This window comes from Trematomus bernacchii, unplaced genomic scaffold, assembly GCF_902827165.1.
Source record: "Trematomus bernacchii unplaced genomic scaffold, fTreBer1.1, whole genome shotgun sequence".
Classification (NCBI taxonomy): Eukaryota; Metazoa; Chordata; class Actinopteri; order Perciformes; family Nototheniidae; genus Trematomus; species Trematomus bernacchii.
The window spans coordinates 13,596,556-13,614,039 of record NW_022987803.1 but is presented as its reverse complement, the minus strand read 5'-3'; the positions used below and the strand labels follow the sequence as shown (position 1 = coordinate 13,614,039).

Genomic DNA, 17,484 nt, shown 5'->3' with positions numbered 1-17,484 from the left:
CACTTTCACATTTGGCACATACTTGCTATTTTGGTACGGTGAAAAGCCCTGGAAATGCTTGTCACTGAACTTTGAGTTTAGAGTATGTCATCCCAGACTTTGGCCTACTGGGTAAAGGGTAAACATCTGTCCACCTTAGCAGACATATGTGCTCAGTTAATCAAATCTATATGGTTTATTTTTTTGTCAGTAATTTAATTATGCTATTTCCTTGACATTGTCTTTGACACACGGAAATACCCTATCCATGGTTGGTCTAATGTATAAGTAGAACACTTTGAGCTTATAACCCAAAATGAATGTCCCTTTTGGAGTTGATTTTGAAATGTTTCTTCTTCAAGAATTTTCTCATGTCAATGTTTGTTCATGTTTACAACAGCAGAGTTTTTTCAAATTCTACATGACTGGTAGAAAGTTTGGAATCATTTGTTTTATTGAAAAATCCCCAAAATTATAATTCAGACACAAATGTATTATTTATATTGAAATAGCAAAAGAAAAACAATTCAATGAGTACATCTTCTACAAAGCTGATGGTCTCAGAGTTTGCCTGACAAGGGAGATAACTGTTTGTTACCACATTTCCCTCCAAAGACCCTTCGATTTTAAATTGTTTATCAGTTCAGAAGAGCGTATGTGACAGTCAAGTCATTTTTAGCCACAACCGGATGTTTGGGGAAATTGTTCCTCTTTGGGTCTACTGTGGTCAAATGAAATAGGGATAAACTGTGATTTGTTTGTCCATAGCATTTTCAGTTCATGTTCACTGATGATGTTATACTGAGTGCTAACCTGTAAGACTAAGCATCTATTTCTGTTGTGAGAAACAGTGTTAGTTCTTCATGGAAAACATGACTTTTTTTGCAAACATTTCATAATAAAAAGAAGATCTGTGTGTAAAGCATACTCTCTCCAACCTTAGAGTAAAGTAATATAAAGTAGTCCTCTCAGCCATTTCACTGTGTCCAATCAAGCTTTAATGGAAGGAGATCACAAACTTTTGAATGATATTGTGAATGAACCTGACTAATTGATGTTGCTGTTTTTTCTCATCAGAAGAGCCCTCCAAGGTTGTGAATAAATGGAAAGATGAGTCATAGTTGGATAGTTAGAAACTCAGATGTTCAAATTTGTTTTAACGATTGTTTTGGAACTGCATAGCAAAACACATCATTTTATTCTAGTGTAGGTTCTCTCAAGTTATGTTTGTGTATTAATCTCTTTGATATTTACATCCATTTTCCTCCCAACAGCCAAATTGGTGTACCAGATGGTTGTTACCGGGACAACCTTTGATGCCCATGTTCAACTGATGGAGAAAGTGAAGAAGGACGTTAAGGATCAGTTTGATCTTGTTCAAAGCAACAGCGACGACTACGACGTCACTATTGTCTTCTGCCCCATCGTTTATCGCATGGGGCCAGATGTTGAGTCAGCCATGAGAGATGTTAAAGGTAAGGGAACATTTGTTTCAGCCTGTTCATACTGAATGGAAATGGCTTCTACATTTGTATTCACATAAAGGTTCTTTCTTACCTGTGTAAGCATAGTCAGGTTATCAAAAATATTGATGTTTTTATTAAGGAATATACAGTATATTGATATTTATAATTAAACATATAAGCTACATGTTTTGATTATCATTTATAATTTCTTAGGATTGCTTTCCACACCAAACTTTACATTTAGAGCTTTAATCTACCATTTTCCTCCCTAATGATCTCATTTGTCCTCCTCTCTTTTTGTGTCCTCAGGCGATAAACCTGTCATTCTGGTTTTGATGCACCACGCATATGAGGCCAAGTTCATTCCAAATGTGCAACAAGGAGCTAACGTTCAGCTGCAAGTCAACGTTTTCTTCCACGAGACGAAACATGGATTACTCAACTGTGGAGAAAATGGAGCTGTTGTTTGCGAGATAACAAAATATTTAAAAGAGATCCCCATTACAAATGCCCAGGTTGTGGCTGCTGCAGTGGCGGAGCTGCCGGGTAGCTGGGAGTGGGCATCCTGGACACCCCGTTGGCTACACTAAACACCCTCACCACGGGGGCCCAAACCATTTTAGAACATTAAGAAAAAAATGTTTAAGTAACCTTTCATCATTCATCAATAATTAACATTAATATAACGTTATATTGATAATGTACTCACTAAACTTAAAATTCATTTAACTTATTTTCTTCCAAAAGTTAATTATCCAAAGCCTCTGTACACCCCCTTCTATTTACATGCAGGGATGCAAACTCATCAGGTATGAAAAAGGTGACAAGGATCCGAGCCCCCCGACCCCACGGAATATCGGCTTTAAAATGAGGAATAACAGAGGATTTTAGCAGTCAGAACAACTAAAGCAGTTAATAATAACAGAAACGCCAAAGAGTCACATCTAATAGAAATATATAAAAGCATTTATTTTAATTGTGTAACAGTCAGTTTATAATTTTGGCAGCACTGTTGAGCATTTTGAAAATGTATTTTCATGCCTCTGTTCAAGGCTTAGTCTTTATATCTTTATAGCCAGTGGTGTAAAGTAACTAATGGCGCATTTCCATTGCAGCGCGTAGCTCGCTTTAAGCGTGCCGTGTCGTGCCGTCCCCTTTTTTGGTTGTGCTTCCACTAGGCCTCGTTCCGGCGCGGCACGGCGCGGGGCCACTTTTTCCCCTCTTTTCTGGCCCTAGAAAATTGTGGTTCTATCGGGGCCAACAAACAGGGCTGAGTCGGGCTGAGTATGCTAAACTAGAGAGAGGAGCGCTGGCAAGAGGGCTAGAACTACAACAAGATGTACATATTTGACCGTGATTTAATTGTAATACACGTTTCAAAATGATGCCGAAGTAACAACATACTGATACCGGTTAGTAAAAACCATGAATTAATGCTTTGTCAAGTCTGCAGACAGACGGCAGGCGAAAAACCTTTTAAAATTCGTGTTTTTCTAGATGGAGATTGGCTAAGCTAACGCAGTATATGCCCCGACCGTCCACACTCACAACAACGGCCTATACAGACATAAATAAAGCAGCGACTGTATTCACCATGACACAGGCAGTCTGTGGTGTGTACTTGTTTAACTTTTGTCGAGTTTCTGAACATATATAAGGAGCTGTGAGCTCTGAGTGCTCACAGCTAACGGCTGTGTTGTGTTTCTGGATTTCTCATTGAAGATGACGTCACGGCTCCGCCTACACTGCGTTACTATAGTAACTACCCCAGTTCCTAAACTGTAATGGAAGCGCAGCATGAAGTGAGTCGGCCCTGTTAAGGCCCAACGCGGCCAAGCCGTACCGAGCCGTACCGAGTGTGGCCGAGGCCGACCGTGTAGTGGAAATGCGCCATAAGTTCATACACTCAAGTACTATACTTGGGTACAATTTTGAGATACTTGTACTTTATTTAAGTATTTCAATGTTTTGCTACTTTGTTCTTCTTCTCCTCTACAGTTCAGAGGTAAATGGTATTTAATCCCTTTAGTTACTTTACAGATCTGGATGAATGATGTGAAATATAATCAAGTGTTAAATCAGACTTTAGTTCCACCTGGAGTAAATTCACAAGCTACCCTGCAGTATACAAAGTCATTCAAACTAGCTGCACCTTTACCAGCTTTGAGAACACTTTCATGATCAATCATTATAAAACACATCATATATATTATTCTGAAATGGACCAATCTGCACAATGACTACTTTTACTGTCGCTACTTTAACTATATTTTGATGATACTTTTGTACTTTTATTTGAGGAACATTTTGATTGCAGGATTGTTCCTACATTCTGGTACTTCTACTTTTACTCAAGTACAAGACCTGAGTACTTCTACTTTTACTCTAGTACAAGATCTGAGTACTTCTACTTTTACTCAAGTACAAGATCTATACTTATACCACCTCCGTTTATAGCCTATGAAAAAAACTATTAGAAAACGAAAGCTAACGTTAGCAGATAGTGACAATGTATGTTAGTTAGCTAGCTCAACGATAATATTGCGAGAGAAAAACTTTTCAGTGCACATCACGCCCTGCCGCTCCGACAGGGAGCTCTGCTCTGAACACCTGAACGGCCCGTTCTAACAGCTGTTCACCAGCGGTCCAGTCTGTGCCACAGTAACTCCGGACCACACAGTTAATATTAATGAACGCACCGTAGGTAATGTAGCTGCTGAAGCTAGACTATCATCGCGGAGCAGCAGAGCCTTATTATACATCCATGAGCAGAGCCGACAGGCAGGAAGACTCGAGCACACAGCTCGCGCTTCATTATAATATATAAAAAAAGAACACCATGCGTGTCATGATGGCACATAACAGCTCGCGGCCACAGATTACTCCGGGTCCCAGACCCCCCCCCCCATACCCCAAAATATTTTTATTGCAGATCTACATGAATCACACAAACGACCTATTTTGGATTCAAAATGGCGAATTTCGCCGAAAGGTGACAAGTTTGCATCCCTGTACATGTAATGGTTTGGTCCCGCCTCCGCCTCCAAACGGCACTTTAAAGTTTCTAGCAGAGAGGAGAGCATGTTAGGTGCAGGGATGCTAGTACTTACGTGTGTACGATGTCTCAACGACTCACAAAGTCAGGCTTTCGAAAAGAAAAGAAAGGAGAGAAAGATTAGAGAGAGGGACTAAAGGGCGACAGTATGTCACCCAGTTTTTCAAGAGAAAAGGTGGGTGTGGTCAATGAGTGGTGGAAATTAGTCTGTTAGCTAAGCGTAGTCCATTTTAAATAATAATTTACTTTCTTTTACTTAAACATTTACTACCCAATAGCATTGTGAGGCTGAACAAAAGGACCTTTTTTTTTTACTATGTAAATGTAGTCTTTTAAAAAAACAAAAACATTTACTGACTTTTTTGGATAGCTTGTAAATGTTGTAAAATTACAACCGGGGGCCTTACAGGGTTAAGGGCTATTGTTTATTGTTATTTACTTTAAGATGTTTATTCTTAACCAATAATTGAATTAAAAAAACTCTTATTTAAATTATGTGTGTGTATTCCTGAGAGAATGAGCTCATAGTGCTGCTGATCACCATAAGCTAAACAGTCTATATATTGCACTACATTTGTATAATGTAAGCTTCTTTGTTACTTTGCCTGTGGGAATAAGAAAAAGATAGTTGGATATACTGAATATTATTTGATCTATTCCACCACTAGCTTAATCCCAAATAATGTAGAGGTGTGTTGTAGGTGCCTTAAATAACCCCTTATTTATAGTGAGATGTATTTTTATGTTCATATAATAGTGATTTCAATGCCACCCCAAAATGATCACTGGTTCCATGCTGGCCACCCCACTGAAAATGTCCTGGCTCCGCCACTGGGCTGCTGGACATTCTGGAAAATCTGACAAAATCAAGACGGGCGGGGGCTTCTTCGCCCAATTTCCATTTAATTTGAGTTCATGACCTTATTTAGCAGCTACCACACATGCTAATGTATCCAACTGCTGGTGAAGACTTCAGCTGATTGCCTATAGATGGGCCTTTTTCCTGTAAACTAAATGAATAACACGTGTATTATAGATTATCTTAACAACTTAACTTTAGATTTGGCAGTGTTGGTGCGAGCAACAATGATATGTCTTCCTCTCAAGTAAAACAACAAAGTGTAATGGATCACTAACAACACAAGTCAAGCAGTCAAAATGTGATTTATCAGACAGTTTTGATTTTACTCTTCTACCATAATCTGAAAACTTAATTGTATTCTCCTTTTTGAGAAGAGAGGTTGGCTACTAATTTGTAGTCCAATTATTTATCTCTGTGTAAGATTTCTCCAGTTGCTACTGTGGTTTCTCTATAACTGTATTATGACATGAATGTAAAGTAAGTGATTAAAGAGTGCAACAAAGCTTAGTCATTTGCCAAAAGATTACCTTTCGAATACATACATACGCCAGAAATGTAATTATTTTTGAAAATATTAGAATAAAATGAGCAGCACAGTATATTTGGTTTTCATGCATGAATGTTAATTCTTGCTGCAATTACTTCTAAAGATTTGTTTCCCAGAGTTTATGTGTGAAGACGATATACTTAATACTTTCTATAAACTCGTTACAGCAGGTGCAATCACTTTGTCTGAAGTCCTTTTTAGATATTGTTTATATGACATAACATCATGAAGCTGGAACATGTATATTTTTGACGTAAATAGTTCAAGAATAGTGTTGACCCAAATGAATAATACACTCTGATAATTTAAAAAAACTATAGGAATCCAACAAACGTTATAAGGTTTTTGGATTAATTTACATTAATTGTACTGTATCTTAAATGTAACCTCATTGTTATGGCAGGAAAATTGAATCGCAATCAGTTTTAGAAGTAAGTTTTATTTGAACCTCTACTGTATATTGAAGCTTATTAAAGCCTTGATATATTTTATATGGATATTCACGTGGTTGGTGGACACTAAGTCAAATGCAGCCATCAAAACTGAGCATCAAATACTGTAAGTCACATACGGAGGAGCAGTCATGAAATAAAAATGTCAAATAAATGATTGGATTCTAAGGCTTTTGTTCATGAAATGAGAATTGTTTTATTTCTGTTGATGTAGCCTAATACATGCTGAACATCCGATACTATCATCTTAGAGTTAAACACATACTGATATGTTGTGAGTAGTATAAGGAAGACTCCAATGAAATGCCAGCTTCTTTAACTTGCAGTTGTTAGGCCATCAACTAATAAAAAAACGTTTTTGTTATTCAAGAATATCTATATAAAAGTCAATCAGGAGGAATACATTAGGGCATGGGGCCAGATGTTGAGTCAGCCCTGAGAGATGTTGAAGGTAAGGGAACTTTTGTTTCAGCCGGTTCATACTGAATGGAAATGGATTATACATTTGAATGAACATATAGGTTAACTCTTACTTGTGTAAGCAAAGTTAGGTTACCAAAATATTTATGTATTTATTAAGGAATATACCTATATTGGTATTTATAATTAAACAAAAAAGCTACATGTTTTGATGATCATGTATCGTCTGCGTCTCTTAGAATTGCTTTTCACACCAAATCTTACATTAGAGCTTCCTCCTTGATTATCTAATTTGTCCTCCTCTCTTTTTGTGTCCTCAGGTGATAAACCTGTCATTCTGGTTTTGATGCACATGCATATGCCTCATTCACATGCATATGAGGCCAAGTTCATTCCAAAGGTGCAACCAGGGCTAACGTTCAGCTGCAAGTCAACGTTTTCTTCCACGAGACGAAACATGGATTCTGTGAAGAAAATACAGCTGCTGTTTGCAATATAAAAAACAAAATACAGGAGTGCACCATTTCAAATGCCCTGGTTGTGGCTGCTGGAAATACTGGATCACTGGCAACAATAACACGAATGGTGGGAGCAGTCGTCTATTATTTATATGATTGGGTTAAGTAAAGCAACAAAGTGTAATGAAGCACAACCAGCACAAGTCAAACAGTAAAAATTTGAACAAGACATGTTGGATTTGACTTTCCTACCGATTGTGTAAAAATTATTTTATCCTCATTTGTAAAAAATGTAGCTACTGATTTGTGTTCTAATGATGTCCGTAATCATTTAAATCATTACATTGCATACATTCTTCATCTAACTTGTGTTTTGGCAGTTTACATTTTTGTTTTATTGTGAGCTGCCACTGACATCAGACTTATCTTTTCAGAAAATGCTTTTCTCGTAATCAAATATCAAATATCCAGTGTCCAGTTTATATTGTTGTTTCTGTTTATAATTAGATGTGAACTTACATTTGATTAAAGAGTGCCACAAAGTTCCTTAGGGGGGCAAAATGATGACCTTTGAATATCTATCTAGGCCAAATACTACAATTACTGCAAACATTAAAATAAAATTGATATATTATGGCTAAATACATTATTGTGCATTTTTGCTGTACCTGATTCTAAAAATACTTATTACTTCAGATACAAATGCATTACGAGTGTAATCATATTGTCTGTAGTCTTTTTTTGATATAATAAATATTTCTCTAGCTGTCGTGAACTTGGAACATGTATTTTTACATGTTTTAACATTTAAGATTATTATTGATCAAAATGCACTGCAATTGAATAATAAACTCTGCTGATTATAAAAAAGAAAAATGTTAAACAAGAAACAGTTCCGTCATTACATATAATGATTAGTATATTATATGTCCAGACTAGCAGGTTACAGTTGTTATAACAAATTATCTCAACTATATTACATTATTTAAGTTAATCTTTAATTAAAGGAAAATATTTTAACATGTCGAATTCCCCATGCTTTTATTCTGGAAAGAGAGAATCTATTTTGTTCTGAAAAGCCAGGCCGGAAGTGGAACATTGTTTACAAATAGAAGCTGCTTTCTGTTAGCGCGTGCTGTGAAGATAAATGTTTTTTTCCCGTTACATTTTTTGACTTTTCTTCTGACAAAAACGGCCACCAACGAGTTTTCTGCAGCATCAACACTATGGCAATTTATCAAGAAGTTATATTAGTTTAAACAATTACCAGCACAACAGTTAGCTTACAGTTAGCTCAAAGGTGTTCTGCAGCATGGCAGCTTGATTAATTTCAGCAGGTGTTAGCTACAGGGAGGACAAGTCTGTCTCTACAGGCTACACGTCCTTCACTTTTCCGAGGACAGTTTAAGGTTAATATTCTCTGTTTTAGCAGCTAGGTTAGCTATTAGTTAGCTTTGACGTGTCTTCAAATACCCAGCTGTAAACGCCAGTAACATAAGCAGAAGTTTGTCTCGCGTGTGTGTCATGCTCCTCGGTCGCTTTCTGTTGAGCCCCTGCAGATCCACGTGTTCAAAAATAGTTTGTTTACATAGAGGTTTTACTGTCAATAAACCATCATCATCTCACAGACTGCATACCATCTCTAACAGCCACTATCGTACCGTCAACCCACTGAAGCCATCCATACACCGGTTTGGACTAAAGGTAATGAAATGGAAGTCATTAAGAGAAAAATAACTCATAAAGTCCTCATTTCAAATGCATTAAAGCTAAATATGATGATCTACTTATTTGATTCCTCTCTGTTTTAGGCTCATACCTGCCTTTATCAGTTAACAGTGTGTAATATGCAGCCAGCCAGTATATCCTATGGCAAAGACACCACTGTTATTGCCCCAGATGATGATGATGATGTGGAGGAAGAGCTTTGCCCGGGAACCTCCACAGTGTCAGGTGAGAATACCTGACGTGCTGACTGGGTTTGACTAAATGTAAGCAAGTAAGCACCTGTTGAACTTGATAAACTCAAAAAGACTCAACTTCACATTGTATCAAACGGATGAAGCCTTATGATTATTTGGTTTTCTTTCAGTTAATGGTGAAAACAGATTTGACAGTACAGTGACATCTGGTGGCTTGCAAAACTTAAAACATCCATTTAAGCTTGGGGCTGATTTTAATACTTCCAATCTCATATTTGAGTTTTAAAAATCCTAAAAGCCTGCATGGTACTTCTCGTCTAGGTGTGATGCATTAAATGTTGGTGTTATTGTGCAATATGTACAGTCAAATAATTAATGCATTCATTGTCCAGGTTCACATATTGTTGATGTGATTACAATTAACGTACTTTATTGCCGTAGTTAAGGCCAAGTGACCACTCTTAAGGCTTTATATGAGTGGACATGTGACAAAATGCTATGATCAATAGTTAATTCTTACTTTTATGACTTATACATTTGTATAATTAAAAAATGCTGCCATACTTAAGATGTGTTTTTTAGTGTTAAATAGTTTAATTGCAAAACTTTCCAAACTTTATAACTCGTTGAAGCACCTTGTGTCATCTGTCACATGGTGTATTTCACTTGACAAGCTTTGACATCATGTATTAAAACTCTACAAAATAGGCTTCTTTATCATGTCAAGTCAATTGTATTTACACAGCCAGATATCACAAATCACACTTTTGTATTATGGGGCTCTTCAATTTGATAGACACATCTGTTTCATGGCTGCTCATGGGTGAAATTAAAGTAAAAAAATATCTTTTAGTGTTCTATGCAGCATCTCAAGCTGGCCAGATGTGAAATATTGCAGTTGTTTATGTTGCTCTTTTTAGAATTGATCTATTATACCTTAATACAACTCATCCTCACAAAGGAATCTGCTACACTATCTTACTCTGTTTGAATATCAGCATGCCGGCTTCACTTCATTTAAGTGGCTTTTTCCACTTTGTCACTGGGCAACATTTGAAACGCTTGCATGACCAAATGAATATGTAGCTACAAAAAATATAAAACATTATATTCACAACAATGTATTGCTTTGCTTGTTTCTGATTTAAAAATATATTTGTTCCTCTAGCGGTCATGACATGTTATTTTCATGTTTTAGCCAATTAAAGTTATAATATATTGCTTTTTCTTATAGTCAAGCATTTTACAAAAGTTTCAGAAAAGCACTCTGTATAGTTGTTGTTTTTTGGTGAGCCTAATTAATATGAACTGTTGTTGTATTGTGATTTATTTCTTTGCTATAGCAGCTCCAGATCCAGTAGGATCAAATGAGAAGAAGATGAAAAGGAAGAAGAGGAGGGAGAAGAGGAAATTAATAAACAGACACCTCAAGTCAGCTGAAACCTCGGACAATTATATGTCAGAGCTTCCGTTTTCTCTGACCAGCCCCACCACATGGAAAGAGCTTGGATGTGTGTATATTCTTGATGTGATGTTTATACTTATACAACTTAGAGTTTTTTTTAATAGTACGCTTGCCCTTTCTCTCTAGTCTCCGGCCCAGCTTCAACTCAGAAGAAGAGAAAGAGGAAGAGAGGAGACATTGGAGGGCGAGTTGACAGCGAAGAGGACGCAGATAAGAAGAAAAAAAAGAAAGAGTGCGTGCGGCCCAACTACTTTATCTCCATCCCCATCACTAACACACAGGTGAGGTATAGAGGTTCTATTCACTTGCTTGTGTACTTTAAGGATCATACTTACGTTTGTGTGCATTGTATCCAATTATTTTTTTAAATTACAGGTTTTATTTATTAAAAATGTTTGCCAGCTTACTGATCAACTTATTGATTATCCACTTTTTGTTTTATCATCCTTTTCCCAACATTCATGTTTGTTTGCAATTCACCCAACTGATCAGAAGACCTTCCAAAAACGATGTACTCTTCCATCAACATAACATATTTTTCACAAAAGATATACAACCTATAATATTATTCAATGTGATGGACTATCAGTAACTTAAGCACTTTAAAGTTAGTAAATTATTTTTGAACTACTTAAGTAATTGCAAATGTGTTGCTAAATAAATGTATTAAGCATTCAAAACTATTGTATGCTTTGGACAGTAGGCAGCAAATGAGAAAAAATAAGTGTAGTAAATTGGAAATGTAAAACAAACATAAGCAACTGGGATATTTAAGGAAAGTTCTCCTTTTGTAGAGAAGTCTTTAATCTCTTATCCTAAAATACTGTTGATTAATTTAGTGTTTGACACTTGGTCATGGTCAGTGTAGCCAAATCGGTAACTGCAGAAAATCTGTTACGGAAAAAACGTTCAAGATTAATTACCTGACAGATGATGACACTGAAATCTTAATGCTTATTGACAAAAAAAAATCTCTGAATGAACTTAGACTTACCTCATGGTTATCTTTTATTGACGCCTCATCTGTGGTGTTGAACTGCAGAAGTTGCCTCTCTTTCAGTCTTCCTCCATACATCCAGAGGAGTGGAGGTAAAGAACATATAGGACTAGAATAGGTAACAAACAGACCCTGAATGTGACAGCATATGCCGGCTGCTGCTGATTGAACTTAAATCTATCCAATGACAGATCAGCTCAGCCGTGACCCAGGTCCAAGAGGCGGTACTTCAGCAGGAGCCCCGATTGGCCAGAGCCATGATCCCTGTCCCAACTCTCCACATCACGCTATTAGTCACTCATCTCGCCAGTCAGGAGCAAGTAGACCTGTGAGTGGATGCACACACAGACACACTAACACTCTGTAACGCACATAATGGCTTCATAATATTTATACACACTTACAAACCACTAAAGCTTTAGTCTAACTAAACATTTTGGGAAACGTTTAACATTTTTGTTGTAAAAAGCTATCAAACAGTCAATAAATTCCAACCATTACACTTTTTCAAAGCAGAAATGTAGCACAGGTTTTAGAAATGACAGTAATCATGTGTATGGAGGGTTTAAAGGACAGAAATGAAATATGTGTACAAATATAAATATATAATAACAAATATATAATGTTTAATTCAATGCTCTAATAATTCTGTAATTTATTGCTTAATTTCCACCATTTATAAATAAATCCCATATGAAATAACACATCATATATGTCACATATGTTTTAAATAAATACATTAGAATAAGTGTGTAATTATTTAATACTTGTATTGATATGTATATATATATATTTATAGTTTTTTTACACAGTATACACTAGACCAGTGCTTCTCAAAGTGTGGTCCGCGGACCACTGGTGGTCCGTGATCGCCCCCTAGTGGTCCGTGAGTATATTGGTAAAATTTCACATTTGAAATAAATAAATACATTTAAGTTTTCCGCACTCTCGCGGGAATATCTCCGCAATGGAACGAGCTTAAGTTTCACTTTCAATTGCATGATATAGCCCAGCGCAACACCTTTGTCACACATGTTGCCACTTGTTTTTACCATTTTCACGCGATTTATAATCTGTTCTAGAAAAACTATGTGTTTTTTCTTTTTCGATTTCATGAAGCGTATTATCCATGCTGAAAGTAGATTTAGATGTTTTAGGAGTTAGATAGAGATTATTATCTAATATATGCATCCAATGAAGCATTGCATGAAGTCTGTTGATGAACAGAGGCTGTTGTTGGGGCTGCAAAAACGTTTTTTTATTTTTGTTTTGTAGGCAGACCATGCAGGCCAGCCCGATGGTCACCAAGGTTCATGTTTTATTAGCATTTTTACAAAAAAAAGCCCACGCGAGCCTAACATGTGAAAAATGGCTTAGACCTCAGAGAGTTAAACTTGGGCCTGCGACCATAGTTTTACTGTATTTTGTTTTGAAAATCCACAGCGGAGGTTTGTGTCATAGCGGTGTATTTTGCATATCTTTCAGTAGCCTACCATCTGTGAGTCTGTTGGACATAAACTCCGTAATAAATGTAGTCTACATTTCATAAGAGGTGTAAAACCTGAGCATTTTAAATCGCATTTGAACGAAATGCTTATATAATCTGTAGTTGTATTTGTATTGTTGATTTAATGTGTGAACGAGGCGATACAGAGAAGGTTAAGCTGTCATAATTAGGCTGTAATTTGTTATATACTGTTGGAGTGGTAAGCAGGCCTATTGTTTTGGGATATTTGGTGAGTTAGGTGGTCCGCGAGTGTTTTTTTATTGGTTAAGTGGTCCTTTGCATGAAAAAGTTTGAGAAACACTGCACTAGACTGTTGTGTAAGATACAACATATTACCTCTGACAATATATCCAGTAATTTGCACAACATTTTTTTTTTTGAAAGCAGGGATCATGAGCTCTCAGTTGAATTGATCAGCTTTATGACGTGCACATACATCCTGCGCAGATTTAATTTTTCTTCATTGACTGATTGTTGAATAAAAATCCCTCTTTTGTCCTGGATTCTGCCTTTTCCTATTGCCCTGCCATGATATAACCAATAATACAGCTTTGAATACTTCTTCAATCGGACAGAGTACCACTCAAATCAGTTTAATGCTTGCAACCATATATTATCATTCAGTCTGTGATGCTGTGCATTGTTACCACATCAGAGAGACAAACAAGGCCTCGTAGTTGTTGTGGTCGGATGGAGAGTCCTGCAGTGAATAATAACCAGCATGTATCGCTGCTTTTGTCTTTATCTCTCCCTCTCAGCACTTCCAGGGAAACTGCTTGATCGTGCTTTAAATGTTTAAGGGTTAGATTACGATAATGAGAAAAGCACTGCTGAAGGAGGACGGTCCCTGAGGCCAGAAAGTAATCTGAGGCTTTTATTCCAGTTAATAACCAGAGTAAAATGTCTCTCTTAAACCTCCTCAATATGATGTATATTTCATCCTATTCCATAAATGTGTCATGTAAATGGTCAAACAATAACACAGGAGACATTGCTAACCATCTAGTGTCGTCAATGAGGAAGAATACTACCAATTTGTATTATATTTTAAGTACACTTTTAGAAATATGTAAAATCATTTCCAACATTCAACACAAAAAAGTGCATTTTATATTCTTGATTTCTCATTCATTTGATATGTTCATGTTTTCAGCTCAATGCAGCTTGTGTGATGATACTGATGCTTAATCTTAAGTAGAAGATTGTGTCATTAGTAATCACTGGATTCTCTCGTTATGTAATATGAGCGGGAGGGAGAGAGGGGATTAAGTTGTGAACCGGTGTGTGTCAGCGTGTGTGTGTATTAGTGTTTGTGTGCGTGCGGTGTTCATTCATGTGTTTATATTTTCTTACAGGGCCACAACCGTCCTGGCTGAGGCCGAGCCGTCATTGGCCGAGCTGCTGGGTGGGCGGGATCTGGTGCTGCCCTTCTCGGGGATCGGTCATTTCAGGAAGGAGGTGGTGTTTGTTGGGCTGGCCCCCGGACAACACAGACACACACTGGACAGTCTGGCAGGTTGGTGACAAACATTTGACTTTTCGCTCTTTTAAATGCGTCTGTCTGTCTGTTGAATCCCATTTTTGTGTCTCTTTGTGCTGTATTAATGTAAACATTTCTTTAGAAGATGTTAATGTGATACCGTACTTTGTCTTTACGGTCAACTGAGGAGCTCTGAAGATTTGTTGTCTTTCCTAATGACACTCAAATGGGGCGGATGCTTTCTGCTGTGGTCACAGATGAGACATCTTTAGGACATCATATGGTGTAATCTATAAAGGCTAACCCTCACACTCTCGCATTCAATATATTGTGGATTGACCTGAGGCACAGGAGAATTCTTTGACCTGCATTTATGCCCTGCACTACTCTTAATGTGTTAAAATATCGTTTAGGTTCATTAAAATAAAAACACAGCAAGAACATATTGGAAAAAAAAATCCTGGAAGAGATATGCAGATTCTTTACTTAAGTAAAAGTATAAATAATATTGTCTTAAAGTACTACTAAAGTATCAAAAGTAAAGGTACAAACTCTTATTAAAGTGTTATATTGTGATTATCGTACAATATTATTTAATTCTGCTAATATCACTCACCTTTACACGCAAGGGTATTTAATTATTGTAGTTCATAATTGTGGAGCCAGTTATAGACACTTAATATAATACTTGGTAGATAAGTATTATAGTAGTGCATCATATCATATAAGCATGTTTATGGTTAATGTAACTAAAGCTGTCAAAGTAGTGGAGTCAAAAGTACAATATTTAAAATACCAGTATGTCAAAATAGTAAATAACATTCCACCACTGCTTAAAATGGTATAAGTGGATTTGGTCAAATAATATGTTTTTTGGGTCATTTTCTGTGTGTGTGTATCTGGATAATGTTTTGACACAAGTGTGTACAGCTGTGCGTGTGATACGTCTTCATCTATCTTCTCACATTCGTCATTTTGCATCTGTACCAGTGTGGGGGTGTGTGTGTGGAAGCACTTGCATGTGTGTTTTTGTGTTGTGCCTTTGGCAACAACATTAAGCCAACATTTCTAAGAGGATTCTCACTCTATTGCTCATGCGACACCGACACACACACACACACGAATACACACACATTTATTTTAATATTAACTGCTCAGATCAGAGCAAATATTACATTTGGCATATTAGTGACGATCAAGCGAGTCAAATCCCTAAAGGCATTTCATCGCAGGGCTTGATATGAATCGGAAAAGCAGTAGATTCATCTTTTAAAGAGATCGGAGAGATGGTTGAACGCAATTAACCCGGCTATCAGGGTTCAATTCATCTTGAAAAGTCACCTGATTTTATGAAACATTTGTGTCTGCTTGACGAGGAAGTAGTGATGAGCTTTTAATGCCAAGTGACCAGAGAAAGGTAGGTGTGTTTCTTTTTGCTTGGAGGTAAACATGCAGCGTCAAAATGTCTAACTCGTGATCTACTCCATCAAACCTCTTAGCTGACATGAATACAGGCAGACCCTCCCTAATTAACCCAATCAAACTCCACCAAGCGTAACCCTCGAGTGATTGATCGCCTGCTGCAGCTCATGTGAAGTGTGTTGAAAATTATTAATAGGAAGAGTTTTGCTCGATTGGTCGTTTCATGTTGACATTTGGGTGCTGGCGTTTACAGCCTCAAATGAATTATGGCAGTAGTTGAGCTTTAAAAAGGAGCACAAACACCTGTGTATTCAATCAACAACTGTGTTAGCTATCAGACATTTGTTCCATGATAGAATGAACAAAATAAAAGATTGCAAAAGAAATGTGGAATTTATTATATAATATACGAAGTAAAAGGAGCAATTAAAGATAAGATAAACAAACATAAGAATGAAAGTAAAACGTCAAATCAAAGATACAAAGTCAAGTGCTGGGATATTTAGTGCATGATGCTCGGAGGGAGGGGTAAACAGTCTGATAGCCACAGGCCTACACTCTTTATCAAACATAAAAGCGTTGAAAAGGAATGCTGCAAAGTAGTTCAAGATTTGTATTAATTCGTTGTTTTCCAAAGCTTTTATTTATTTATTCTTTTTATCATGAGTTCAAAACTTTACACCTTTTATACAAACAAAAGTAAGTCAAACATGTTACCAAAACAAAGAGGGGGATACAGTTTACAGCTAGTAATGCAGTTTCTATTGGCTTATCACTTTTATACTATAATAATATTATGTCAATCGCTTGATATGGGGCCGATGTCTTTATGTCAGAATCAGAATAGGAATACCTTTATTCGGCCCATAGAGGGGAAATGTACATTGTATTAAGTAAAGAGCCAAGATAGCTTAATATCAATCACTAAACATGCAGACAAATATTGAAGGTAAAACTAGAAATTACACAATTTACAAAATACACATGTCAAAACCTTATACATTTTTCCCGTTTTCTGTTTTTCACTCTTACAGAATAAGTCATTTTAGTTTTCTTTTTTTAGCCACCGTTTTTTTTCCCAGGTATAAATTGAAACATTTCTTCAAGATTATACATCCTAATAAGGCTCTATTATTTGCGACTCTCCAGTATATATTTGCTTTATTCACCTCGGTATTTCCTCAACCGTGTTTGTTGACATTTGTTGTTTGCTTTTTATATAAGGAGTAATAAAGTAAAAAACTATTTCAATTTAGGTGAATTTGTTGAATCAAGTGCTCCACTATGATGCCCTTCTCTTTAGGTTTGACATCAAATATAGTTCCAGACTTCCAGTTCATGAAGCTATGATGAAGTGTAGAAATAAGCCATGCTGTTGTTTGATGAAACACATTGACTTCTTCCACAGGAGTATTTCCCTCCGATTCCTCCCTTTTTAGTTTTTATTTATAT

At 36.6% G+C, this 17,484-nt stretch overlaps 2 protein-coding genes across 27 annotated transcripts in view; both read left to right on the top strand.

Moving 5' to 3' along the window:
* The window catches only part of LOC117498622, a 39,198-nt gene extending 37,057 nt beyond the window's left edge, over positions 1-2,141 (top strand). For 15 of the 23 annotated variants that reach the window (XM_034150829.1, XM_034150830.1, XM_034150828.1 and 12 more), the window contains 3 exons: positions 1,057-1,089; positions 1,254-1,454; positions 1,755-2,140. In XM_034150829.1, the coding sequence (XP_034006720.1) occupies positions 1,057-1,089; positions 1,254-1,454; positions 1,755-2,035 (515 nt within the window). In that variant the 3' untranslated portion in view covers positions 2,036-2,140. Of the gene's footprint in view, positions 1-1,056; positions 1,090-1,253; positions 1,455-1,754 lie in introns of all 23 variants that reach the window. The other 8 variants (XM_034150833.1, XM_034150832.1, XM_034150825.1 and 5 more) reach the window with 4 other exon arrangements.
* A 6,209-nt stretch (positions 2,142-8,350) lies between these two features.
* The window catches only part of LOC117498433 (A-kinase anchor protein 7), a 50,988-nt gene continuing 41,854 nt past the window's right edge, over positions 8,351-17,484 (top strand). For 2 of the 4 annotated variants that reach the window (XM_034150533.1, XM_034150529.1), the window contains exons 1-6: positions 8,351-8,943; positions 9,051-9,192; positions 10,505-10,672; positions 10,753-10,907; positions 11,815-11,951; positions 14,486-14,646. In XM_034150533.1, coding sequence (XP_034006424.1) covers positions 8,764-8,943; positions 9,051-9,192; positions 10,505-10,672; positions 10,753-10,907; positions 11,815-11,951; positions 14,486-14,646 — 943 coding nt within the window. In that variant the 5' untranslated portion in view covers positions 8,351-8,763. The remainder of the gene's footprint in view (positions 8,944-9,050; positions 9,193-10,504; positions 10,673-10,752; positions 10,908-11,814; positions 11,952-14,485; positions 14,647-17,484) is intronic. The other 2 variants (XM_034150531.1, XM_034150530.1) reach the window with 2 other exon arrangements.